Here is a 27,574-nt window from a genome sequence, read left to right as displayed (position 1 = left end):
GAAATCAGCTATGAAATTGCAAGGAAATTGTAAACGTGATACTGTCCTGGGCCCCCCCGCTGCATGAATGACTCAAACTTGGGTTTCTGTTTCTACCAAAATCTTGACGGTGAAGATCAGCGCAGTACATAGGGAAGGCAAGGGTGAAAGGCACATGGCTAAGCATGAGCTAAGATGCTGACCCAATGAGACACCCCCTGTGCCTTCTTTTTAAAGGATGGAGCAGGCACTTAGTGTGGCAAATGGTCCGAGTCCCCAAACTGGGCAAGCAAACAGGCATTCCTCTCAGTGAGTTGAGCTTACAAGGTCTTTTTGCACCAACCTTGGCATCTCTGTGTCCTTGGAGACCACGTTTCAGCTGATTTATGCTCAGCAGCCTCCTTCTTCAAAGGGAGAGCATCACTGATAGCAGAAGGCACCAAAGGTGGCTCAACAGGGGAGAATGGGCTGGGGTGCCTTGCGATGCTGGATTAGAACGCCCCACTTGGTCCCTCCTTAGGATCCAGCTCACCAGCCTCCAGGCCAGGCCCCCCACCCAGCCCTAGACTCTTGACAGAAGAAGAAGAAGAAGAGTAGTTTGGATTTGATATCCTGCTCTATCACTACCCAAAGGAGTCTCAAAGTGGCTAACATTCTCCTTTCCCTTCCTCCCCCACAACAAACACTCTGTGAGGTGAGTGAGGCTGAGAGACTTCAGAGAAGTGTGACTAGCCCAAGGTCACCCAGCAGCTGCATGTGGAGGAGCGGAGACGCGAACCGGGTTCACCAGATTACAAGTCTACCACTCTTAACCACTACACCACACTGGCTCTCTGACACTTCTTAGGTCCCACCAATGCTTCTCCCATCCTGCTGGGTCCCACCCCATGGTCCCTCCAATCCCTTCTTTGTGTCAGACTCCCCACCCACATGACACCTCTTTGGGACTCGTGACAGATTCACAATGCTTGCAGGCTGAGAACAGGTTGCTAGGCTTGGTGGGTCAGGGTTGTTCTTATGTCCTGATGTACTCAGAAATACATCCCATTGAGTTCGATGCAAGTAAGTATGATTCAGAACATCAGCCCAGACACAAAGGCCATTCACCCGTCCGGCAAGCCCCTGCAAGGGTTCATAAAGGTACCCCTGCCCGTACGGGCCAGTCTTGCCAGACTCTAGGGTTGTGCGCTCATCTCACTCTATAGGCCGGGAGCCAGCGCTGTCCGCAGACACTTCCGGGTCACGTGGCCAGCGTGACAAGCTGCATCTGGTGAGCCAGCGCAGCACACGGAACGCCGTTTACCTTCCCACTAGTAAGCGGTCCCTATTTATCTACTTGCACCCGAGAGTGCTTTCGAACTGCTAGGTTGGCAGGCGCTGGGACCGAGCAACGGGAGCGCACCCCGCCGCGGGGATTCGAACCGCCGACCTGACGATCGGCAAGTCCTAGGTGCTGAGGTTTTACCCACAGCGCCACCCGCGTCCCAGGTGCAAGGGTTCATAGTTGTCGTATAAAGCCTTGGCCTGGACCAGCCGCCAAGTCAATAAGCCCCCACCTGTGCTCCCGTTCTGCCCTACTAATTGTGTGTGGCTTTGCGTGGCTCTTGCTAATGAGAAGTGGTTTGTTTTTAGAAGACAGGAAGCTTTTTGTGGGCATGCTGGGGAAGCAGCAGAGTGAGGATGACGTCCGGCGACTCTTTGAGCCCTTTGGCCAGATTGAAGAATGCACCATCCTCAGAGGCCCCGATGGAGCCAGTAAAGGTGAGGAACAAGAAGCGGCGGAGAATGGCGTCGGCAACACTGGAAAGGGGTGGCACAGCTCGCTTTTTCCTACTATGGGGAAGGGCCGTAGCTCAATAGTGGAGCATCTGAGCTCTGCAGGCAAACGTTTCCAGGTTCAATCCCTGCTGGCATCTGCAGGTGGAGTCTGAAATCCTGTAGAACGCCTGCCAGTCAGTGCAGACAAAACTAAGCTAAATGGACCAGTATGAGGTACAACCTTGTAAAAGGGAATGGGGGAAGTTATTCAGGGCTGAGATCAAGACCCTCCCTGCAATGTCTGCCACGCAAGCATATCTCTGCCAGCTATTATTTTGCACAGGAGAAGCCAGGATATAAATGATAATATAGAGGGGTGGCCAAAAGTAGTGGGTCCGAACGCTGGGATCTACCTGTTCCAATCTGGGTCTGGACTTGCCTTTTGCTTCAGCACATATTCCCTATGTAATAATAATAATAATGATAATAATAATAATAATAATTTATTTGTACCCCACCCATCTGGCTGAGTTTCCCCAGCCACTCTGGGCTGCTTCCAACAAAGATTAAAAATACATTAAAATGTCACACATTAAAAACTTCCCTGAATAGGGTTGCCTTCAGATGTCTTCTAAATGTCAGGTAGTTGTTTTTCTCTTTGACATCTGACGGGAGGGCGTTCCACAGGGCAGGCGCCACTACCGAGAAGGCCCTCTGTCTGGTTCCCTGTAACTTGGCTTCTCGCAGTGAGGGAACCGCCAGAAGGCCCTCGGCGCTGGACCTCAGTGTCCGGGCAGAACAATGGGGCTGGAGACGCTCCTTCAGGTATACTGGGCCAAGACTGTTTAGGGCTTTAAAGGTCAACACCAACAATTTGGATTGTGCTCGGAAACATACTGGGAGCCAATGTAGGTCTTTCAAGACCAGTGTTATGTGTTCTCAGTGGCCGCCCCCAGTCACCAGTCTAGCTGCTACTTTCCCATTGCCTGATACTTGCTAGTAATATGCTCCAATCCTTCTGAGCACCTACAGTATTATTATTATTATTATTATTATTATTATTATTATTATTATTATACCTCCCTTCATCTTAAGATCTCAGGGTGGTTCACAGAATAAGATGCAGGATAAAACAAGTAAATAATTAAAACTAAACAGCAAAACAATACCCCTCCTTCCCATAGGCACATTTAAAAGACTGTGGAATATTAATCAGTCAAAGGCCTGGTTGAAGAGGAATGTTTTTGCCTGCTGCCTAAAAACATATAATGAAGGCATCAGGTGAACCTTCCAGGGAAAAACATTCCACAAATGGGGAGCCAACGCAGAAAAGGCCAATTCTCGTGTTGGTAGCCTCTGGACCTCACGTGGAGGAGGCACATGAAGAAGGGCCTCAGAGGATGATCACAGGATCTGGGCAGGTTCTTATGGAGAGAGGCAGTCCTTCAAGTATTGCTGTCCTTTACCCTGGTTTTGACATCTATTGTCAGGTGTTTAAACCAATTTTAACATTGCATTTTCATTTTGTGGGACCTACAGTGAAGGGTGGGTCTGAAATTATTACTATTATTATTATTATTATTATTATTATTATTATTATGAAAACCCACTAATTTAAAGGTTGCAGTCCTATGCACATTTACCTGGACTAAGCCCCACCAGGCGCAGTGAACTTTATTTCTGAGCAAACAGGCACCTAACAGAGCTGCAAAAACAAAACACATGCTCTGTGTTGCTGTTGTGAATGCCCACTTTGAATTGGTTTTCATTTATTATGGATACTGCTGTTGAATTGCCTCTTGTTTTAAACTTTTGTACATTTTAGGGTGGTGCCTCGCAAGACGAAAAGAATCCGTTCCGCGAGTCTTTTCGTCTTGCGGTTTTTTCGTCTTGCGAAGCAAGCCCATTGACGGATTAGCGCTATTAGCGCTATTGACATTTTAAGGGCTAAAAACTGCTTTTTAAGGCTTAAGGGATTAGCGGTTTTGCTGCTAAAATGCTTTTAGCAGCTTAGCGATTCAGAAAAAGGGGTTTTGGAGCGGAAAAAACCCCCGAAAATTTTCGTCAATTTTCGTCTTGCGAAGCAAGCCCATTGGGAAATTCGTCTTGCAAAGCGCCTCTGCAGATGGAAAACCCTTTCGTCTTGCGGGTTTTCCGTCTTGCGAGGCATTCGTCTTGCGGGGCACCACTGTAATTGCTGATAGTCACACTGAGTCCTTCTATCGGGTGGGTGAGGAGAAGCATCGGCCCAAAATTTAATGATTTGAAACATAACCTTTTGCAACCCTGAAACACACAGAGGAAGAAGGAGCTTCTCTCCCTATTTATTATGGGCAAATCTGGCCACATAGGCAGGTGCACCCCATTCTCAAGTGACAGCGCTATGCTTGTCTTTTGCTAGTGTAACATGGGATGCCATTCAACCCACATTACCCAAAGCAAAATGTGACCTGACCCTGCAATAAAGGGCATGCATTGCCTTACAGCGGGGAGAAAGAATCCTAGATCAGCCAGACTTCAGGCTACCGCTTCCATTTCCCCACCTTGACTGGCTTTGCCAATATGGAGATCCACTCTGGGTTTAGTTTTGTGTTTTTTTTGGATCTGCCTCTGAGCTGACCCTTGATCCTTTCTTTCCTCTTAGGATGTGCCTTTGTCAAATACGGGAGTCATGCAGAGGCGCAAGCCGCTATCAGTAGTCTCCACGGCAGTCAGACCATGCCGGTAAGTGCTGGCCAAATGGCCAAATCAGTGGGTTAGAGAGTGGTCCTGATAATGCCAGGGTTGCAGGTTCGATCCCCTCATGGGACAGCTGCATATTCCTGCATTGCAGGGGGCTGGACTAGATGCAGTGGCGTAGCGTGGGGGGTGCAGGGGGGGCCGGCCGCACCGGGCGCAACATCTGGGGGGGGGCGCGCTCACACTCGCAGCTCTCTGCCCCTACCTGGCTCACTCACTCTCTCTCACTGCAGTGCTGGCTGTGCGAATCCGATCCAAGCCGCCGGGTCGCCGCCCACTGTGGAGGGGAGGTGCCAGGTGTGCGGTGCGGTGCGGAGAGAGAGCGAGGGACTTTCTGGGGCAGGGACAGTGCAGCGGGGGGGGGCGCAAATTACTTCCCTTGCCCCGGGTGCTGACAACCCACGCTACGACACTGACTAGATGATCCCCAGGGTTCCTTCCAACTCTACAGTTCTATGATGGGGGATTGGTTTAGGTGTTCCCTGTGCTCAGCCAGAGGTCTATGTAGAAGACATCCACACCTTTGCCCTTGTTCTTAAACTTCTTCTCCTGCGGTGTCTTGCGTGGGAAGAAGTTTGCTGAAGTTTCTCTTCACCATAAAGCATCTGAGATAGTGTCAGGGAATCCAAGGGCATTGCTGAGGATACACCATATATTTAAACCACATGGTTCCTCAAAGAAAGAGATACCTGGGAACTCTCGTTTGTTAAGGGTGCTTGGGATTTGAGCTCTCCGAGAGATAAGCTTCAGTTCTTTAAATGTTTTGTGGTTTGTGCACAGTCATCGAGAGAACATATTAGAAATATTTGAGGCATTTAACTTTGTGTATTTTGATACAAAATGACCAGACCAAAATATCCTGGATTAATTTATAGAGTGGAACTTAGTTACTTGCAGGCTTTTGTGCTTCCTTGATGCAGTTTGACAGATGATAGATGGATGGATGGATGGATAGATAGATAGATAGTTCAGAAATTTTGAGAGGAAATATATATATTATGAGAAAAATACATTGAAATGCACATGCAAGTTTTACTTAAATCTTCATTTTCATGCAGATACTGGGGGGGGGGGGATGCAGATTAATGCAGAAACGGGATGGCTCCATGAATGAACACATGCAAAAGTGACATAGGCTGAACATCACCTGATGTGCCCAGAATGACTGCAGCTCCTATCTTTCCTGAGCATTGGCACTGCTGGCTGAGGCTGATGGGTGCTGGAATCCAGCAACATCTGGAAGGCCATAGGGTCTTCTGCATTGGGACCAGCAGATATCAACCCAGATAGCCTCACTGTGGCTATCTGGATCTAGCCATTGTACACCCTGTCCTTCAACTTCAGCAGCCCTCCCCTTCCTGCCTGCTGTGGGACGAAAGCTAAAGCATCCTCATGAGCACAGCTGCAAGAGAAGGATGGTAGACGAAGGAACTAGCAAAGTGGGAGAGAGCAAACACAGCGATCCTTAACTGCTCTGCACCGTTTGGTTGTAGAGGTTGGCACTTGGCGACCCTGTCAATTCCACAATACCAAAGAGGAGGACAGTGCCTAAAAGGTCCATCAGGAAGCAGGGAATATTCACATGGCAGTGGAGTCTGGCTCCTTTGGGGGAATTGGGGCACTGCGCCACCAGCCTAAGACCCTGGAGCGAGGACCCCGAAGTAGACCAGCCTTCTCCAACCTTGTGCCTGCCAGATGTTTTGAATTTCAGCTCCCATCAGCCCCAGCCAGCAGGGCTAATGGTGACGACTGTCATCCAAAAATGTCTGGAGAGGGAAGGCTGGAGTCTGCAGTACTAAGCTAGATGCACCACAATTTGACTTGTGGTGGGAAAGTTTTGTACGCCCTGCAGATAGAGAAGAAAAACAGAGGTGGCCAACTAACCGCTTGGAAGCTATATTGAAATTGACAGATAAGCAGTGCTAGGCTCTTTCCCAGGCTGCTCTCAAGGAACCAGAAGCCTTTGTCATTGGCCCTGTTCCTGTGTTTTCAATCACAGCTTAACACGCAGCAATTAAGCAGCTGGAATTCCTTCCCACTCCCCTTTAACTCATCATCTCAGCTCACCCACCTCTGCAGAGCATAAAAAATACATCTATTACCCATTTATTATTGTGTTTTTATTCCACACCTCCTCCAAGGAGCTCATGGCACAAGGGTTGTATTGAACAAAGTTATATTAGAGGTTACCGTCCACACACTTTTGCTGTGCAGATACTGGACCTCTTTTAAACTGTTTTAGCAGAGTTTATCTTCTTTCTCTCTCACACAGAACAATGACAAAGTTTTTAAAAAGATGACCCACCAAACCGTGAAATCTCGGTCAAAATATTTTATTCCCAGACCGGTTACATGCATTAAGGTTGCAAAGGAAATCTTACGACTGTTAACACAAACAGTATACTATCAAACAAAAGTCTTATCTCCAGCACGTTGTAAACCACAGCAACGGTCCTCCAACAGACTTCATAGGCAACACTCTTCTGACATACATTTGCTATCAGGTGTCTGCAAACACGAAGCGGGAGTGGTCTTTTTATTAGCACTTGCAGCTGACACTAATTAAGATCAGAGTGCCACTCCCAAATTTAAAGGAAAAGCTCTGGAACCTTCTAGAAACTTTTGTTTCTTTGCAGAACGATTCCCTTACACCCCCCCCTCTCAGTCTCACAGAAACAAAACATTATTATGAACATATACAAAGTATTCGCACACCATGCAACACAATTCCCAACTTCTCAACTAGTTGTGCATGTCTTTCAAACGTAAGCAATTTGGTAAATACATTTGCCACATTTTGCCTGCTTTTGCAATATTGTAGCTTTTTCAGATTTTGCGTCACAATTTCTTTTACGTTTTGATATTTAATCTCTACATGTTTTGTTCTACCTTTAAACGGTTCAAACTCCACCATTGCAATGACTGCCTGATTATCCTCCTGTACTTGTACTGGATAATTACGTTTCACACCTAAGTCATTGAGAATCTGTACATAGTACTTCAATTCATTACATAAGTCTGATAGAGCACTGTATTCGGCTTCCGTGGAGGAAGTGGCTACAATCCCTTGTTTCCTGGACTTCCATCCCACCAAAGAATTACTAAACTGAAGCACCATCCCAGACACTGATTTTCTGTCTGGTAGATTTGCCCAACCACTATCAGTGAATGAACTTCTGATCCTGAAGATGATAATTTTAAACAATAGTCAAGTGTATTTTGTAAACGAAAAATGCATTTTAGTCCTTTCCATGTATTTTAAGTAGGATTACTTACAAGTCTACTCAGAATTCCAACAGAATAACAAATCTGATCTGCTCCATTGTGAAATATACAATAAACTTCCAATAACAGAATGATATGATTCTGGATTCACAGGCTCTGAACAATCCCCTTCGTTTTTGAAAAAAAACTATTTCCATTTTCACACCTTTACAATTCCGCAAGTTGTTCCTTTCCTCTGGAACCTTCTAGAAACGTTTACTTGTTTCTTTGCAGAGTGATTCCCTAAGAAGTTATCCCCTTCCTACAAGAAATTCTGGTTGCTCAACAGAACTTTCCCTCCTTTTCCTTGCCCTGTGCCCCTGCTCGGGGGGGGGGGGGGTTGCAAGAAAACCCAGACAAGATGGGGGGGCACATGGAGGAAGGAGAGGGAAGGGGATTTCATTTGCACGAGGCAAGCAGATAAACTTTGCATGAACAGGGTGACTAGTTGAAATTTGCTGTTCTCTGTCATCTCCATTTTATCCTCACAGCTTCCCCAATGAGATAGGTTGGATGAAAATATTTCAGTTGGCAGTAAGTTTTAAAGAGGGTTTTGGTCCTGAGGACCAGTCAGAGAGACCCGAAGAACTGCATTTGGCTCCCAGGGACTGAGGTTCCACACCTCAAGCAATAAAGCAATCTCTCAGAGACAGTGCCTTATGAAAATACCATTTTCTTTCCTTAAAAACAAAACTAGAAAAGCAATCTCAGGAGCCGCTCACAGCCGTATAGAAAAGGGTAGCCCCACAGAGCAGGCCCCCACCCCTCACAAGACAGTGTTTTTCTCCTTAATCCAATCACCGGCTAATTTATCCTCTCTTTGATTGGATCAGAATCTCGGGGATCAAATCACTTGTTGTAAAAATAACGCAGGGCCCATCGTTTATTCTGATCAGCAGCTGTGCTCTCTAGGCAGGTGTTAGGAGGTAATTCAATCACTGGCTTGAGAAAACTGCCATTTAATTAACAATGAAGGTCACAGTTCTAAATGAAGGCGAAAGAAAGGGGAAAGAGCCCAGGGAACCGGCCGTGATTATAAAAGAGGTCTGCATTGATCAGAGATTGCTCCTGGCAGGGAGGCTGTGCTGAAGATGAACTCTGATCTGGTGTGGTTGGTTGGAACAGCAGCAGCCTTTAGGGGGGGGGGGGCCTCACGCACGCACAATGGTACGTGCTAATCACAATTATCTCACTCTATTGAAATCAAAGAGATGGGATAAATACTCAGAGGAGCAGAGGAGATGCTTTGCTGTTTCTGAATCTCCTCACATCCCGCTAAGGTGATTGAGGTTAAAGAAATACATTTTCAGAGGTTCAAAGTCCAAGTGCCTTATCCGTCCCTCCTCAAAAACTTTTTCCCAGAAGGACTTCTTCACCTACACCATACATTTAAAGAACTCTTATACCACTCTATTATATATATATATATATATATATATATAATTTTTATTCAATTTCCAAATGAAAAAATTAATACAATTCATATATCTTTTTTACATCCAATCTCTTTTTTTTTACTTCCCTCAACTTGACTGATGCTCCTTCCCTTCTTAATTTCTTACACATTTCTGAAACCTCACCCATTGTTTGTAAATTAAATCTTGTTTCACTCAAATTCTAGCATTTCTTTTTTACAGAGCTTCATTAAAGCTTACAAGCGTTATTTGTTTTTCACTTAAGTTATGCATATACTCTGTAAACTTTTCCCAATCTTCTGTAAATCTCTGATCTCGTCGATTTCGAATCCTTCCTGTCAGTCTATCACGTTCTGCAAAGTCCATCATCTTCATTCTCCCTCTTATACCACTCTAACGGTCATGGCTTCCCCTGCACACAAAGAATCCTGAGAACTGTAGTTTGTTGTGTGGAGGAAATCATAGCCCTGCCAGGCATCTCCTGCTAACAGTCAGCACCCATAACAAAGTACCAAGGGGGCCAGCATTGTTTGTTCAGGAGCACAAGAGCTCTTGTGCTAGTGGATGGCAGACTTTAAAGGTTGTTCAAAGGAAGGAATCCAGTGCAATTGCACTAGAGGAAGCTTATTGCACTGGAGCTGATTCTTCTTGTGAAATCTGTTGCAGAAAATCTTTGGTAATGTTTTCCCTTGCACTATGATGCCCCACAGCACAACAAAAATGTCACTGCATTGGATACAACCTGTGATGGATTTCAATGAATTCTTTGTGCACTGTCCTGGGAAACTTCAAGTTGAAGGATGGCTTACAAATAGAATAAATTACTGTATTTTTTGCTCTATAAGAGACACTTTTTCCCTCCTAAAAAGTAAGGGGAAGTGTGTGTGCGTCTTATGGAGCAAATGCAGGCTTTGCGCGGCTATCCCAGAAGCCAGAACAGCAAGAGGGATAGCCTAGCCTGACATCCCTCTTGCTGTTCTGGCTTCTGGGATTCAGAATATTTTTTTTCATGTTTTCCTCCTCCAAAAACTAGGTGTGTCTTAGGGTCTGGTGTGTCTTGTAGAGCAAAAAATACGGTACAATACAGAGGATGCTGTTTTAAAAGTAGTCCCATATTTGTGAACATTCGTTGATCATCATTGTATTTGTACGAGTACCAATAACTCTTTAAAAATAAACCAGAACAGCTAAATGAGAAGTGAGAACGCTCAATGGCCAGAAATATCAAAAAAAGAAAACTACAAAACTATGAGGGAGGCGTGGAGAAAAGAGTGCTCAGCTGGAGGAGGAGGCCAGCATAAATGCCTGCCTGCCTGGAACATGGAAATACTCAAACGCTGCAACATTTTGTTGCAGGTTCTGCTTATGAACCAGCTGGTTTTAATTTTGCCACCTTGGCCATGCATCCAGGCTGACTGGTTGCAAAAGAGGAGAGAGTTTCTGTTGTGGGAGGATTTTGGTAGATGAAAGAGGTCAGAGGTCAGTGCTTTCTTTTTAGGAAAAAAAGGGGCTGGTACTCACCATGGTTGTCACAGTAAGTGCCACACTTTTAACGTGGCGGGGGGCGGGGGTGCAGCTGCTAGTACTGTGTACTCTTGAGTACCCCCAGAAAAAAAGCACTGCATACAGAGGTTTGACTTTATCCAGTTTGCCTGAGGCCAGAAGTAAATGGAAGCTTATTTGCTTGTTGTGTCCTTTTATTTACAAATGTCTTTCTAATTTATTTAAACCCTAATTTTGTAGGTGGTTGACTGGTGACCATGGCCGGGGTAGTGGGAGCGGGACCAGGGGCATGGGCACGGGCAGGGAACTCAGGAGGCCAGGCCAAAATCCCCAGAGAGCCAGTACCATGTAGTGGCTAATGTGTTGAACTTCCACCTGGTGAGACCCTGGTTCTCCTCCCACTGAAGTGACCCTGGGCCAATCACTCTCAGCCTAACTAATCTCACAGGGCTGTAGTGAAGATCAAAGGACGATTGGCCATGTATGCCCCCTGAATCACTGGGGGAGAAGGGCAGGAGAAAATAACACCAGTATGGTTTTCAAATATTGGCAGGTATGCTTGTAAACCAGTGTCCTTCCAGGTGTTCTTGGGCTCCAGTTCTCATCGTCCACACCCAGCTTGGCCAACGGGCCAAGGGTTGGGGGTTGTAGTCCACGACAACCAGCCTGCTACATGCAAGTGCCAGGATGGCTCAGTCGGAAGAACATGAGACTCTTAATATCTGGGTTTGAGCCCCATGTTGGGCAAAAGGATTCCTGCATTGCAGGGGGTTGGACTAGTTGACCCTTGTGGTCCCAGCTCTGCAAGTCTATGATTCAGTTTCTCAAAGGAGCTATTCAAACAACCTTTTCAGCACACCTGTTTGGCTAGCCTAACGCCTGCCTGTGTCTCTCTAGCAGAAATGATGTGCCCTAGTTGCTATCCTTATGCCATCATCCGTATTGCTTGTCCTTGCTGGGGGGTGGGGGGATGTGAATTATGTGCCAGCTGCCACCGCTTCATACAGGAGCAATGGATACACTCTGCCCCACTCTCTCTGTTTGTGCCTCTGTTTCTCTGTCCACTCTGCTAGGGAGCATCGTCCAGCCTGGTGGTGAAGTTTGCTGACACAGACAAGGAGAGGACCCTTCGGCGGATGCATCAGATGGCAGGACAGCTGGGGATCTTCAATCCAATGACGATCCAGTTTGGAGCCTATGGGGCATATACGCAAGCGGTAGGAGATGCTGCAATCCGCTGCCAGCCCTATAAGGTGGACGCATTTAGAACTGGACAAGCCAGAGGGGGCTAGCTTAGCTGTAGGTGGGCAGTGAACTCACACTGGATGGCAGAGACAGCTTCCAAGGACAACAGCTGGTGCTCCTGCTATGCTTTGTACCACAATTCCTATCAGCCCCAACCAGGGTGGATGATGGAAGTTGTTCTCCAAAAATCTGGAGGTCGCCTTCTTGGAAAAGCAGGTTTTGCATTAACTGGGAAGACAAGTCAAGAGGTCTGATGGGCACAGGTGGCTTGCTGACTCCTGTGTAAGCTGAAAGATTAGCTGGGAGCTGAACAGAGTGGGAGTGTCAACAGTGGAGAGAGATCACCAAAGGTCCCAGCTCTAAGAGCCCAGAAAAGAGGTTTGGAGGTGGAAGATATGAAGTGTCAACCTCTGGAGGAGATGCTGCTGCTCTTTGTCCTGATAGCTGTTCCAAAGGAAACTGCTGCCAGATAGCAAAGAGAAGTTGGCGGAAGGCTGCAGAGTCAGAGTCAAACATCACAGTCCTCTATACAGGTTTTAGCCAAGCTACGTGATTAGCTCCAATAACATGTAGCCACCAAGTTGGAATGGCTTCAAAAGAAGGTTAGATAAATCAATGAATGATAAGGCTATTAGGCAGAATACATACATACTATGTCAAAGGCAGTTCACCTCTGAATATCACTTCCTGTGAAACCCAAGTGGAGAGAGCACTGCTGTCACTCCTCCCAAGTCCTGCTTGCAGGCTTCTTCCCATAGGCAGCTGCTTGGCTGCTGTGAGAGCAAGATACTGGACTAGTTGGGGCCTTTGGCCTGATTCAGCTGCAGGACTCTTCCAATCAGTCTAGAGCAGATAGACAGGGGTCTGGTGATGAGATCTAAGGCAGGCTGGTGTTCCGGATATGGAGCAGGCAGGCAAGTGGCCACATAGCTCAGCTTGCACCTTCTCTCACTCAGATGCAGGTGGAACAGAGGACACAGGGCCTTCAGCTTTCCTTGCTGTGCAGGAGAGAGGGCTTTGGCAGGTGCAGTTTTTCGGGCAAGCTGAAATCTGCACTTCTGCAAAAGTCGTGAAGGTGCTGGAACCCTGTGCTTTTCCCTATTACTTAGACTAAGGAACCATGCCTGAAACAACAACATCATCATCATCATCATTATTATTATTACAACAATTCATATACCACCCTTCATCTGAGGATCAAAGGGCGGTTAACAGTATCAAAAGACAGAACATAATTGGAGAGATAAAATTGGATATGGAAATATCGTGAGAGACAGGACTGAGAATTCGGAGTTGCTTTGAAGTTCAGGCCATGGGAAGCCGTAAAACCAGAACTAAATTTGGAAGACAGTTGGATTTTTTTATTTTAGTTTTTTAATTTTATTGGATTATGATTATGATTTGAATGTTTTTATTGGAAAATTAATAAACGCTCTAACAAAACAAAACAAAAAGACATAACATAATAACAAACTGTGTCCCCCACACACCCAGTTTGAAAGGCCACAAATTGTTTAACCAGCCAAAGACCTGGTTATGGAGGCCTGAAGATATGTAATAGAGACGCCAGGGGAGAGCATTCCACAAACAGGAAGCCACTGCAGAAAAGGCCCGTTCTTGTGTTGCCACCCTCTGGACCTCTCATGGAGGAGGCACACCAAGAAAGGCCTCAGAGGATGATCTCAGGGTCTGGGCAGGTTCATATGGAGAGAGGCAGTCCTTGAGGTATTGTGGTCCTGAACCATAAGGCATTATAGGGCAACATCAGCACTTTGAATTTGGCCCACTAACTGGCAGTCAGTGCTGTGTGCCAAGGATTGGCATTATATGATCAAGCTGTAAGCAACCTGGTGGCTGGATTCTGCACCAGCGGAAGTTTCCAGTCCGTCATCAGAGGCAGCCGCAAGTATAATGTGTTGCAGTAATCTAGCCTAGAGGTTAGGGCAAGCCAGGCCTCTGTTGGTCCCTGGACTGAAACAACTGCAGCACCATCTCTGGCCATTCCATGGGCAGCATAGCAGAATAGCAGGTATCCGACTGGAAGCTCCTTTTGCCTGAGAGCTGCCTCAGTGGTGCCTCAGGGAAATATGGTGCCTGGGTCCTATTGCCAGCCTTCTCCAACATGGTACGCTCCAGATGTTTCCAACACCAACTTCCCTCATCGCTGATGGTTGGCTGTGCTATCGGGGGCTGGTGGGACTTGTAGTCCTGCAACACCTGGAGAACATCAATTTGGGGAAAGCTGTTGTACACAATACTGTTAGACACACTACTCAGCATAAGACATCGTCCTACATTCCTGCCATGCCCAGTGTCAACAGCTGGAAAAGGCTCTTGGGTAACAAAGGCAAAACTAACTTGCACCTTCTTGTTTCTCCCCTTCTTCCTCCTCCTCCTCCTCTGTGTCCTCTGCTTCCTGTTCTTGGTTGTTCCTTCTCCTCCTCTCTCTTCCCCGCCTCCACTGCTGCCCCTCTTGCGTACTCCGTTTCTTTTCCTTCTCTCTGCCCCCATGCCTGTCTTTCTTTCCTTAAGATAATGCAGCAGCAGGCAGCTCTGATGGCTGCAGCACAAGGAACTTGCCTCAACCCCATGGCGGCTATTGCGGCGGCACAGATGCAACAGATGGCGGCATTTAACGTCAGCGGGTTGGTTGCTGCTCCCATGACACCCTCATCAGGTATTTGCCACTAGGCATAGTAGAGAACTTCTTTTTTTATTTTTTTAATAATATTTATTAGAAGTTTTATAGTTACAGAAAAAGAGTATAAGAAAAAAAGCAATAAAAAATTAACAAACAATACATCGAGAGTAGAAAGAAAAAACAATACATCAAAACAACAAGAAAAAACAAAAACATTTAAAAACACATCCAATTTCCACATCTTTATCTTTCATTTACTTATTTCCTCGACTTCCTCACACCTCCCTCTTTTGTATTCTAGTTCAAATTAGCTAATTCAGCAAATCCTTTCCCTCTTTCTCAATTTTTTGTTCTATAATTTATCTTAACACAGTCTAACTTTAAATTTTCCACTTTAGCCCATTAACAATCAGTTTTTGCTTAATTCTTTATAACATTTCTGCTAAAACCATATAATTTCATCCCAGTATTCTTCTAACATTCCTTAGGGATAGTAGAGAACTTCAACTCAGTTCACATTCGAAGGCAGACCTACAGAACAGACAGTTTCCAAAACAAAAATGGACCAAAACATGGTCAGAATCCAGAGCTCACACTTTTTCCAAATTTTGCAATGCATTTCTCCTGTGAAGTTATGCATACAGTAATGCACATATTAGCCTAAAGTCTGCGTACAAATATGCATTTTGGGACCAAACTGGCAATGACCAGGACTCACTTGCTCTTGATGACTGCAAAACAGCCCAGATGAAGAAGTGGATTGGTTTTTAACACCTGACTTCAACCAACCAGATTCCTACCTGTTCTAGTCAGAGACCTCACCCATTCTCTGTGTTTGAGAAATAGCCAGCATCAAAGGCCATCTCTAATTTGTCTCTTTCTCCCCAACTTCTTGGTGGTCCATAGGTACAAGCACACCTCCGGGGATCAGCACAGCACCTGTTCCCAGCATAGCCACACCCATCGGGGTGAATGGATTCAGCCCTCTCCCACCACAGACCAATGGGCAGCCAGCATCAGAAACTATTTACACCAATGGAATCCATCCATACCCAGGTAAGGTTTTTGGCCAAAAAAATAATAATAACGGAGGCGGGAAACAATGGGTGTGCTGTTCAAGCTCCCTACCATTTGGCTGCAAGAGGAAAACTAGTCCTTTGGGACCCCAGGAGGACTTAAATGCCCAGCTGGTGCAGTATAAAGAACAAACAGGAAACTCATCCCTGTCTCTCTATGTGCAACTAAGCCCCTATGTTGATGCATATACACTTTGGGAGGTTATATATCATTTTAAAAAGGCAACCTTCCTTAGTCCAGTCTTGTAACTAAGCTTGCAAAAGTTACTACCCTGACCTATTTTTGCTAACAGGCTGGTATCCTGTGTCCTATGCTGGATGCCTTGGATGGGAAGCTTCCTCTTTCCCAGCTAGCATGAAAAGGCAGGACACCAGCCTCTTAGAAGTCTAGTAAGAAAGAAAAAAGCTTTCTACAAAGCAGGCAAATGGAAGAGGAACAGAGCTGAGGGATAGGTTCCCTTTCTCTACAGCCAGCGGAGAAAAACCAGGAGGACTGATGGAGGAGGAATGGAGAGATCCTTCTGTCCTCCACCTCTGCTTGCTCCCTTGATAGAATTCAATGCACTCACCTGCATGGGATTTCTGCTCACCTTTGGCTACCAAGTAGTGCACGGCTGCCTTGGTTCCTAAGCCAGTTTCACAGCTGGTGTCAGTCTCAACTAGAGAATTTGCACAGTCCAAGCCTCTGCTGCCTTTTTCGGGTATTTGCCTACCTGCCCTGAATGGTAGTTGAGCTAAAACTAATTCCCAGCAACCTTCTAACGATGCCATTGCCTTATTGCAGACTTTCCCAACCTGGTGCCCTCCAAATGTTGTTGGGCAACAATTCCCAGATAGCATGAGCAGTGGGGAGGAATGATGGGAGTTGTAAGCCAGCAACACCTTGAGGGCACCAGGTTGGGAAAGGACTCCTTAGCGGATGAGATCTCGGAGCTGTGTTGCATCCACAACCTGCAGGTTCCCTCCATTGCTCACTCTGAGCTAGATATGAGATTTTAGGGCTCATCCAGCTTGTCACGTGCCTAGAAAACACATGTCCAGGTTGTTTTCCACTTGCCCTGTGCTTTCTAGGTACAGATCTCCAAGCCGTTTGCATTTTCTTTGCCCTGGAAAACCTGCTCTTTAGCGCTAAATCGGAGCAAACGACAATCCCTGGAAAACCCTATTTGTTCCTAGTCAGCTCTAAACTGCAGGTTTCCCCAGGGGCAGGGGAAGCAAATGGAGGTGTGGGCAAGTCCTTAGAGTTCCTCTGTCCACAGAGAAGGGCAGCAGGCCTATTGCCATAGAGCAAATGTTTGCACTGGACCCAGCCTGTTGTTCTCAGATATGTGGCCATTAACGGTAACAAATAGGGCAAAAGTTAGAGGATCCAAGAGGTCCAGGAGGATGAGGAGCTGGATCAAAGAACCAGAGTCGTGTCATGCAGTTTGTGTAGTTTGCTCTCAAGTAGTTTGTGGCACATGTAGCTAGACTCTGAGGAGCGACAGAGGAAGAGGAACGTAATGGGAAGCCAAGGAGATATCTCGAGTGGTTTGCTGCCTGCCCCAGTGATTGTGCTGCTCTGAAAGCTGTTCTCCTTTAGTTGCACTTGCTTACTCTCTTCCTTCTTCCTTCTTTTCTCTTCCCAGCTCAAAGTCCCACTGTGGCAGACCCCCTCCAACAAGCCTACGCAGGCATGCAGCACTATGCAGGTCTCAAACATTGCTTTGCCTGTCCTCCTCGCCTCCCCTCTCTCTGTCTGCCTTTCCCTCTTTCCCTGCATCTTTCCATCTTTCCATGGCATCTTTGTGATGATGTTGAGCATGAGCAAAAGAGCCAGATGCAAGGAGGATGCTGTGGGGATATGGATAAAATTTCTCCACTCCTCCTTAAGGAATCCTGGCTTCTCCATTCTGTGGCACACCTGAAGTAGGAGTGGGCAGCTTTGGGGGAACGTGTCTTATACTAGGAAGGAAAGGTGGTTCTTGGTGGAATATATCAGGGCCCAGCTGCTGCAGGTTTGGTGTCAAGAAACACGCCAAAGAAACTAGGAAGGGAGTGTTTGAGAACAAGCAAACACAGGATGTCTTGCCCATGAGAGCGGCAGAATGTCAAGCCCCTACAGCAGAAAGAAAACTCCACATGTCTAGAAGCTGAAACGCAACTTACTATAATTTTCGCTGTATAAGACACACTTTTTCCCTCCTAAAAAGTAAGGGGAAATGTGTGTGTGTCTTATGGAGCAAATGCAGGCTAATCCAGAACAGTGAGAGGAATCGCTGTGCAGCACTCCCTCTTGCGGTTCTAGCTTCTGGCTTAGCCGTGTGAAGCCTCTTCAGGGCATGGGGAAGCCTTCATTCTGCTGCCCTGAGGAGGCTTCGCACGGCTATCCCAGAAGCCTGACCAGCGAGAGGGATCGCTGTGCAGCGCTCCCTCTTGCTGTTCTAGCTTCTGGCTTAGCCCCTCTGTCCCTTCCCCCACCTCCCGGAAAAGCTCCCAAGAGCCTTTCACGAGCCCCCGAGGAGAAAAAGCCTGCAAGTGCCGCATACACATTCCACATGGCTCGTGAAAGGGAGTGCTGAGCAGAGCCTGGGATGCATACAGCCTCTGCTCAGCGCTCCCTTTAAAGAATATTTTTTTCCTTGCATTCGCCCTCTAAAAACTAGGTGCGTCTTATGGAGCGAAAAATATGGTATATGAAGCCCCAAAATAGCCACAATTGAGGCAACAGTCTGTAGCAGTGGCCCATTATTTGTCCTAATGGTAACACGTGGTCCTTTTGTGCCCATGGATGGTACTGCTGGGCTAGTCAACTGCTAGTCTGATGAGTGGGTGAAATGAAGGGCAGGGCTTCTTTTCCTGTTATGTAGAAGAGGGCATATCAGCAAGAGCCGTGTGTGTTGACCCCTCAACCCAGCAGAATTTAGTCCCAGACTGATGGATGGAACCAAAACAAGCTTCCCTTCAACTCCGTAGTCCCAGGACTACCGGGAGTTGGCAGCAGGCTTCCTGGAGCTGCTCTTTCTCTGCCCAAATGATGGCACCAAGTTGGTCTCCCACCTTGCCATGATTCTCTTCCTGGGACACAGAGAATGCGACCTCCCATTGGCACCTTAGCTCCCTGGTTGATGGATGGAGCCAAACTGTAGTGCTGCGCTGAAAGTTTCTTCTGCGTTTCCCGCCGACCATTTTCCATCAGATCATGGGAGAAGAAATGGCATTTGAACATTATTAAAGGAGGACTACATTTTTGGTGACATTCATGTGCCTTTCTGCCCAGGCTTCCCATGACCTGTAAAATCAGACCCTCTTCTTGTTTGTTGTTTGTTTTAATTCCCTTAATTCTTTTTTATATATACTTTTATACTACTGTTTTACTGGTTTTATGTTGCATTTTTGTTTTTAGGGTAATATTTATGGTTTTTAGGTTGTACACCACTTAGAGATTTTAAAAATACTAAGTAGTTTATAAACAGTTTTAAAGAAATTAAGACATTTGTAATGTGCCAGGGTTTTGTTGTACCTGCCATACTTACAAGGGAGTTGATGAGTGTTAGTGGCTGTTTATTCTTCATGGGTGCTCACACTTGGTGAGAACCCCCTTGATGTCCATAGGTGGGTTTTCCTGGAAGCATAAGAAACAAGAGAGGCTGTCTTCTGTTCTCCTGACAGATGTTCATTGTTAATTGTTCTTATGTGAGGTCTTTTTCTTAACCTTTTAAAGAAATCAATACAGGAAAAAATAAGTAAATGGAAGGGATTCCCTTTTTCAAAAAATGAAATTGCACCAGCCTCTACAGTGTCCTATGCTTCAGTCAAAACCCAGAAGAAGACATCAAGAGGTATCTCCTCCATGGAGATTTCTCAGGCCAGGAACGACAGAGAGGTTGAAAATTGCTGCATAAGTTTTTAAAGGACAGAAAAACACCCACCACCCTTAGCTACCTTGCAATTAGAAGGCAATCTCAACTTCACACCCCTCCGAATCCTACAAATGAGGCAAATGAACTAGAGGCCTCATTTTCAGAAGCAAACCTTTGAGAAATGGAGAACAGATTCCACTTCTGCTTTCCTTCAACAATGCAGTCCCAGGGCAAGTGGCAGCTAGACCCCTTTTTTCTGCCAGGGAAAGGTGAAAGCAATTATGCACTGCAAGCTGGAGGTCAGGCCTGGAAACGATACCTGAGAGACGGACTGACATGCCTAGTCAGCCACAAACCAGCAAGTCCCCTGTGTTGGCCAGTGATTAGTTTAAATGAGAATGCCAATTCAGGCAAACAGTATACATATCCCATTAGAAGGCATGTACAACCCTGCATGTCAGGCTGTTTGATCTAAGGCAAGTCCTTGGAACAATATGTTGGAACATGAAGAAACAGCTCGTAGAATGTGAAGAAGAGAGAATGCTTGGGTGGACCTGCCAGAATCTCTACAGTAGTAATGCACCGGGGCACCCATGGTTCAGAGAAGAGGAAGTCAAAGCCAATGTTGCTGGACTTCCACTCCCATCGTCCCTGGCCATTGACTCTGTTGGCTGGGCCTGATGAGAGTTGGAGTCCAATAGCATCTAGAGGACACCATTTTGGCTGCCCCTGCCATGCTTTGCATGTCTGAAATCCCATGATTAATCCCTGGCCTTTGCAACTCAACGGTCTCACATAGCAGGGGACAGGAGAAACATCTACCTGACACCCAGGACACTGCCTGTCAGGGTGGACAACACTGGGACAGATGGACCAACGGCACCAGTGTAAGGTGGCTTAAATACGCTCATAATTTGGTGTGCCTAAAATGTTCTTTGTGCTAGGCTTCATGCAGCACCAAAGGTTTCATTCAGACCTCCTGAACCACACAAGCGGCCTGTGTCATATACTCTTTGAGACTGTTCCATGAGTACAAGCCAACTCAATCGTGGAGGCAGCAAAGCAATCTTTTTGTATGTGATCCATGCATACATCTCTGGAATTGAGTCATGCTCAGGATCCACTGCTGAGCATCCCACTTTTGTCCCCCATTGGTTTTGCTTTACCATACTTTTCTCAGCACTAGCAGGAGGCTCTGTTTGCCCTGACCATTCTGCTTTTGTGTGTTCCAGCAGCATACCCAGCCGCCTATGCACCAATCAGCCAGGCCTTCCCCCAGCAAGCTCCCATCATCCCCCAGCAGCAGAGAGAAGGTAAGATGGGTTGTGGGCATTTCAGAGAGCAGGGATTCCCGCAACTGCAGAGTCATACTGCTGGGATCGATAATGAATTGCTTTGTGCATGACTGATATCACCATTGCTATCCAGGACAGGGTGGCCTAACACAAAATAAATAACCAAGATCAATAAATGTAAAATAAGTGGGTCTTTAAAAAAAAAAAAAGGATTTCCCCATCCTTCCGTAGAACAAACTATCAAATTTAAATGCAACTCTAAATGTGCAAAACACTAAAATAATAGTTGTAATTCTGTTTGTGCTCATGTCCTGCTTGCAGGCTTCCCAGAGGCATCTGGTTGGGCACTTTGAGTACAAAATGCTGGATTAGATAGGACAGGGGTAAGGAACAGGACCCAGCTGGCAGGCTGGATCTTGAGGTCCCCCATCTAGCATGAACCACTTTGACAGGTGGGTGGAGCCACCTGCCTTTCAACCACCATAGCATCAGATGAGTCAACTTGGGAGCCCACTGGGAGTGAGTTCCTGGTTCTCTTCTGCCTTCTTTTGCAGCCCGTCTTGAACTCGACAGATTAAAACAGATATGACAGCTGAATACCTACCATGTGAATGCAACTCACTCCTTAAAAGACTTGTGAACAGGAAACCTGACTATCCAGTGCTGTTCTTTTGGGATTTGATAGGGAGAAAGATGTATGCCTGACTAGTTCATATAGTTCATATAGTTCATATAATGCATTTCGATGCATGTTTGGACAAAAAAAAAAGCCTTTTCTTGCAGTCCCCTTCTTCCTGAGATCTGTAATGTACAAACTGACAGCTACATAAATGGTGCTGGTGATGATTAGATGACAATATGCAAATATTGACAGAACAGCAGGTGGCTTAGATGATTAAATCAAAATGCGGGTTGGTAGAAGGGTGGCAGAAATTCAGCAAAGAGAAGATAGAAACAAGACTACAAAGAAGTGTGAATGAGGCGAACACAACAAAAAGAAAGATGGAGAGTTGAATTGGAAGGAAGCAACACCAGAGTTCTGAGTATGAGGAGGAGGTGCTGAATGAGTCAGACCTCTTGGGGATGCATTAATGAACAAAGGAACATGCAGGGTGGACTCACCCCATGGTTCTCCATCACATCAGAAAGCAGAATGTTGAAACCTTCTCCTATGAAATAAACCCCTCGCCAACTCTCACAAAGCCCTTCTGCATGGCTGGACTGTGTCCTTTAAATGTGGCAATGCTCCTTGCTTGCCTCCAGATGTTGTGGACTGCAGCTCCCATCATCTTTGACCATTAACCATGCTGGAAGGAGTTGATGAGAGGTGTGGCCCACAGCATCTGAAGGGCACCATTGTTGGCAACCCCTCAGTCAGGGGAAGAAAGATACATCTCTGCATGGACCTCCATAGCTGAATAAGTGTGAGGACAGAGGCCTAGATATGTTGAGAGGTAGGTAGAAATACATTTCCTTGTTTCCCCTTAGAAGTAGATGGAATCGGAGCACTTCAGGCATGAGATTCTCCCACAGATGAGTCGGCACTATAGTTCTAAACCATGAGGATGAGTGTGCAGATTACCAGAAGAAAGAGGTTGTAAGAGCAACTGTCTCTGTCTTCAGCTGATCCCATGTGGTCATCCTCCTGATCCCTGATGTGGTCTCTCCACTAGCAGGAGATCACCATGTCCCTATGCAGTTTGTGGGTGTCAAGAAATGCTAGTAGGCAGCTTTCATAAAACTAGGGAGGTTTTACAAAATAAATGAGTGGGTAAGCAGCAGCACATTTCTGATTTAAGACAGGGGAACTGCAAGTTGCAGAAAGTTAATTTGCTGGTCTGAAAACTTTTGGTCTCAACTGCAATTGCTATTGATTTAGTGGTTCGTTTCTATTTGCCCGAACAGTCATTTCTGTTGACTGTGCTGCTTCCAGTTGTTCATCTGACTGATCAGCTGAGGCTCCTTCCCTTTGGCAGTAGGATTAGAGCCCCCTCCAGACCGGTGGCTTCTTCTTCTTTTGCAGGTGTATTTGGTAATATACCACTGACACAATAATAGCACTTTGATGATGGACTGACACTGGGCTGTCCACACATCATTCGGCTTTATTAGTTGTTATGCAAAGATTCACCAAAGTTGTTGAATTATTGCCATCTGGAGGGACAACTCTAAAAACAACAAAAGCAGGACAAAAAACAGCAACCCTAGAACATCTGTGGTATGGAATGTTTTGACAGGAAACCATGGGGCCTGTACCTGTTGCAAAAGAAGCAGTATTACAGCCCCCAAAGCTTTTACAGGCGCAAGTGGTGATTGTGTATAACTGCCCCATAGCTATCATGAGTATGAATTCTGATGAATTCTTAATAGAGGACATCTGGAGGGGCCCAGTGTAAAAGCCAGGAAGGAAAGGATAAAGAAAATATCCCCTTATATCTTAAAGACTGACCCTGATGGTAATAACAAGACTCTTTGGTGTGGATCTAAGGGTTCGTTCAACACTTCCACTTGTCCTATGCCTAGCCAGCATGGGGCTGAGAAATTTTCTGCTTCTTGCTTGCTTTCCAGGTCCAAGCGATTTTGCCATTGTCCCACCACTTACCTCAGAAAACCCGCTCTTTGGTTATAAATCGGAACAAACAACGATCTGCAGAAAACCCAACTGCTCTTTGTTCCTGTTCAGTGCTAAACCACAGGTTTTACTGGGGGAAAGCAGTGGGGCGAACAGAAGTGTAGGTGAGCTGTTGGACTGCAGCTGAACTAGAAATTATTATTTGAGTAAGGACACTCTGTTATATAGCCATTCTGAGACCATGTTCTGACATTCTTGGAAAGAACTCTCTGTATAACTGGGATTGAATTGATTTTAATATACACCTAGATATTTGCTCAAGGTGTGTCATGATTCTTTTTAGCTTTATGTTCTAGCAAGCTGATGGATATTAGAAAAAAACACAATTGCAATGAACTGATTTTTAAAAAGACTTTTATCTGCTGAACTAGCAGATAAGCGAACTGCAACAATCAGTGCATTGTGAGAAAGTAGCCAAACATGTTGCGCATGGCCTCTTTGCTAACACATGTCTTTTCCTTTGTGTGTACACCTTTGTCATTATCCCAGGTCCCGAAGGCTGTAACCTCTTCATTTATCACCTGCCCCAGGAGTTTGGGGATGCAGAACTTATGCAGATGTTCTTGCCTTTCGGCAACGTCATCTCTGCCAAAGTCTTTGTTGACCGTGCCACCAACCAAAGTAAATGCTTTGGTAAGTAGCTGACGTGCTTCCTTTGAGATTCTAGGAACATAGGAAGTCATCCTATACTGTGTCAGAACATCTGTCAGTCTCGCTCAGTATTGTCTATGCTATTTGGCAATGGCTCTCCAGGGTTACGGTCTCTCCCAGCCCTACCTGGAGTTGCTAGGGATTGAATCGGGGCCCTTTTACACATGCTCTGTCACTGAGCCGCACATCCCTTCTCCATTGTGTTGGTAGCTGCTGAAACATGTGTGTTCTTCCTGCACTTCGCACCACAAATAGATGGCAAGTAGGATTTTGCTATATAAGGAACTCTAGCTCCCAGGAGCCAACATGCAATTCTGCACATTTCAGAATAAGATGTGACAGAAGGGGAGAATAAGGAGGGATAAGGTTGACTATTGTCAGGCATCATCAGGGGTCAGACTCCAGGCAGTGGAGTTGCAGGATCCTGGGCAGCTGTCATAAGTAGAGCTGGAGCAGATTCATGACCCAAAAGCAGCAATCAGGGAATGGGAACAGGAGGTCAGGCAGGTCCTCATACCTGAGACAAGTGGCTCAGACCAAGGAGCAAGCTCTGAAGCTAGGATTTTGGGAGGTGTGATAGACAGGGTTCAGCCCTTGAGGGACAACTGATGGGACAATGCTCAAGCAAACTTGTACCTGCTTTGGAAGGGAGAGTAACTGCAGAGAAGAAAGGCATTAGTAGGGTTTTTTTTTAGCGTTCCTCAAGAATACTTGCAGGGGTGGAATTGGAATTGTTTGTGTATACTCAAGGAACACAACCCACCCCCCTCATAATTTCAAGGCGAGTTAAAGGAATTGTGTCCATCACTAGTATTATAGGCAACATCCAATCATGAGGCTCACCCATATGGTTTGTTTCCACTCCAACATCTGGAGAAACTTCGCTGGTTGGTGCTTGTATATGCCACCACTGTAATGTAAAACCAGGCCACCTGGAAGCACTTTTTTGGCAATTGCTACATTGCCCAAGTGTAAAAAAATTGGTCTTTGATAATGATACAATAGTTTAGGAATGGGGCATTCCGTCTTGGTTCACAAGGCTATCATGGGCTGTTTCATCCTTTTAGTGCCATATATCTGAGCAGGGGTAGTCAACACGGTGCCCTCTAGATGACAGGAAGCTGCCTTTTACAGAGTCAGACCATTGGTCCATCTAGCTCAGGGGTCAGCAACCTTTTTTAGCTGTGGGCCAGTCCACCATCCCTCAGACCATGTGGTGGACCGGACTATATTGGGGGGGGGGGGGGACAAATTCCTGTGCACCACAAATAACCCAGAGATGCATTTTAAATAAAAGTACACACTCTACTCATGTAAAAAAAACACGCTGATTCCCAGACCGTCCACGGGCCAGGTTGAGAAGGCAATTGGACCGTATCCGGCCCCTGGGCCTTAGGATGCCTACCCCGATCCAGCTCTCCAGGGTTTCTGGTGGGGGACATTCATGGGCTTAGCTAGAGATGCTGGGAATTGAACCTAGAACCATTTGAATGCAAAGCAGATTTTCTACCACTGAGCTATGGCCCCTTCCCATAAGCTGTGGCCTCAGCTCCTGTCTTCCCAAGTCAGTGTGGATGATAGTCAGGGATTATGAGAACTGTAGTCCAACCACATCCAGAGGGCACAGTGTCGGCTGCCCCTATGGAAATGTTACTAACATATTGTATCCAACTAAGTGCTACTCAGAGTAAACTCATTTAAATGAATGCTCTAAGTCTGTTAACTTCAGTGGGTCTACTCTGAGAAGGAGTGGCACTGGAAGCAACCCTTATTTTCTTACATTATTAACGTGCCTCCCTTCCATCACAAAACCAATTGGTTTAGCTTCGTTTCAGCAAGGTGGTGGCCTCAAGTGCCTTCAGGTCATTTCCTGGGACTGCATTAGGAACAATCAGAAGAGTTTCTATAAACACACTGAAAATATCCAGAAAGTGAAAAAAAGCCCATTCATTAGAGGAAAGAGTACTAGTAATCCACAGTACAATGAAAGCTAAATTGCTCAATGTCTACTTCACTTTGGTTTTCGCCAGTGAGATAAATTGTGACCAGATGATTAGTAGAATCGATATAAACAATGAGGGAGGGACAAAGGTTAGGATAGGCAAAGATCTGTTCAGAGAATATTTGACTATCTTAAATGATTAGAAGTCAGCAGGTCATGATGAATTGTACCCTGGGATGCCGAAGGCATCTCCAAACCACAAAGCAATCATTTTTGAGAAATCATGCATGACAGGTGAGGTTCCAGTGGAATGGAAAAAGGCAAACATAATGCCCAACTTTAAAAGCAGGAATTTATAGGCCCATTAACTTAACTTCTCTCCCTGGGAAGTTACTAAACCAAATCATAAAGCAATTCATTTGTAAGTATCAAAAAGAAAATGGAGGGCCAAATTTACTAATATGCAGAGTAGGCACTAATCTAAGGCCTCAAATTAGAAGACCCCATACAAAAATGCAACAGAGGCGTTGCTTTGCAAGCATAATTTGCACCTCATGTTGCTGCAAATAAAGACTGACCACTTAATTTAACTTACAGCCACCAGCTTGGGAGTTTCGGAAGCCAAAGTTCATTGTCTGACGTAGCCTGAATATTCTTAGCTGCAAGGCCCTGCACATCTGGCCAAATCCAGCACCAGCAGTTGTCATCATCCTACACCAGCACACCAGCAAGGTCCACCACTTATGCCTGTCCGCTACACACACACACACACACACACACACCTTAGTCTGAGAACTACACTTTTCATTTCCTGCAGTGTCACTGATGTAGCATCACTCCAATTCATTGTGGAAGGTTAAAATGAACCTCCTACCCATCGAAGGCAGTGCTGATGCCTGCACCATTGCCAGATTAAGCCTGCCAGTGGGCAGATGTAAAGGAGTGCCTCAAATCTGGAGCCAGCCTTGAATCTGGTACCTGGCCTCGCCCACACAGCTGATGTAATGGCACCATAGACTACGGTAGCCATTCCTCCAACCTGGTGCCCTCCATATGGTTTGAAGTACAAGTTCCATCAGTCAGGGTTGGTGAGAATTGCCGCCAAAAACATCTGAAAGACCACAGGTTGGGGGAAAGCAGACCGCAACAATGCACTGGGCTGGCTTTGCAGACTACCTTGTTCAAAACAGAGCCACTAAGCTAATGTCTGGAACTGAGGATCACATCCTGCTGGTGCTTAAAGAGCTTCATTGGCTTCCAGTCCTTTCCCAGATACAATGCAAAGGGTGGGTGCTTACATCTTAAGACCCTATGCAGCTTGCAACCCGGATAATTGAGGAGATGTTTTCTCTCGCATCAACTTGCCTGTATGTAAGATCTTCTTCAGGTATGCTTCCTTAGGGGAAGAGGTGCATGGGGCCATAGCTAGAAAGGGTCTCTCTCCTCTCCATCCATCAGCTTACGCACCTCTTTCCCTAGGGAGACTCACCTGACACCTGTGGCAATGTCTTTCCTGGGTTTGCTTTTAGCATGGCCTTTTCTTGTGTTTGTATTAGTTACTGTAAAGTGCTCTGGGATTTCTTAATGGAAGG

General features: G+C 46.0%; 1 protein-coding gene across 11 annotated transcripts in view; it reads left to right on the top strand.

Annotated features, from left to right (window-relative positions):
• CELF6 (CUGBP Elav-like family member 6) overlaps positions 1-27,574 on the top strand; it is a 173,194-nt gene that overhangs the window by 136,544 nt on the left and 9,076 nt on the right. For 4 of the 11 annotated variants that reach the window (XR_014504825.1, XM_083413106.1, XM_083413107.1 and 1 more), the window contains 8 exons: positions 1,612-1,740; positions 4,382-4,461; positions 11,732-11,875; positions 14,436-14,580; positions 15,451-15,600; positions 17,249-17,311; positions 20,695-20,775; positions 23,879-24,022. Coding sequence is in view for 10 of the 11 variants with exons in the window: in XM_083413106.1 (XP_083269232.1) it covers positions 1,612-1,740; positions 4,382-4,461; positions 11,732-11,875; positions 14,436-14,580; positions 15,451-15,600; positions 17,249-17,311; positions 20,695-20,775; positions 23,879-24,022 (936 nt within the window). In the remaining variant the exon portion in view is untranslated. The remainder of the gene's footprint in view (positions 1-1,611; positions 1,741-4,381; positions 4,462-11,731; positions 11,876-14,435; positions 14,581-15,450; positions 15,601-17,248; positions 17,312-20,694; positions 20,776-23,878; positions 24,023-27,574) is intronic. The other 7 variants (XM_083413109.1, XM_083413108.1, XM_083413114.1 and 4 more) reach the window with 4 other exon arrangements.

The sequence above is a fragment of the Podarcis tiliguerta genome (assembly GCF_965153285.1).
Source record: "Podarcis tiliguerta genome assembly, chromosome: 14".
Classification (NCBI taxonomy): domain Eukaryota; kingdom Metazoa; phylum Chordata; class Lepidosauria; order Squamata; family Lacertidae; genus Podarcis; species Podarcis tiliguerta.
This window is presented reverse-complemented; position numbering and strand designations above follow the sequence as displayed.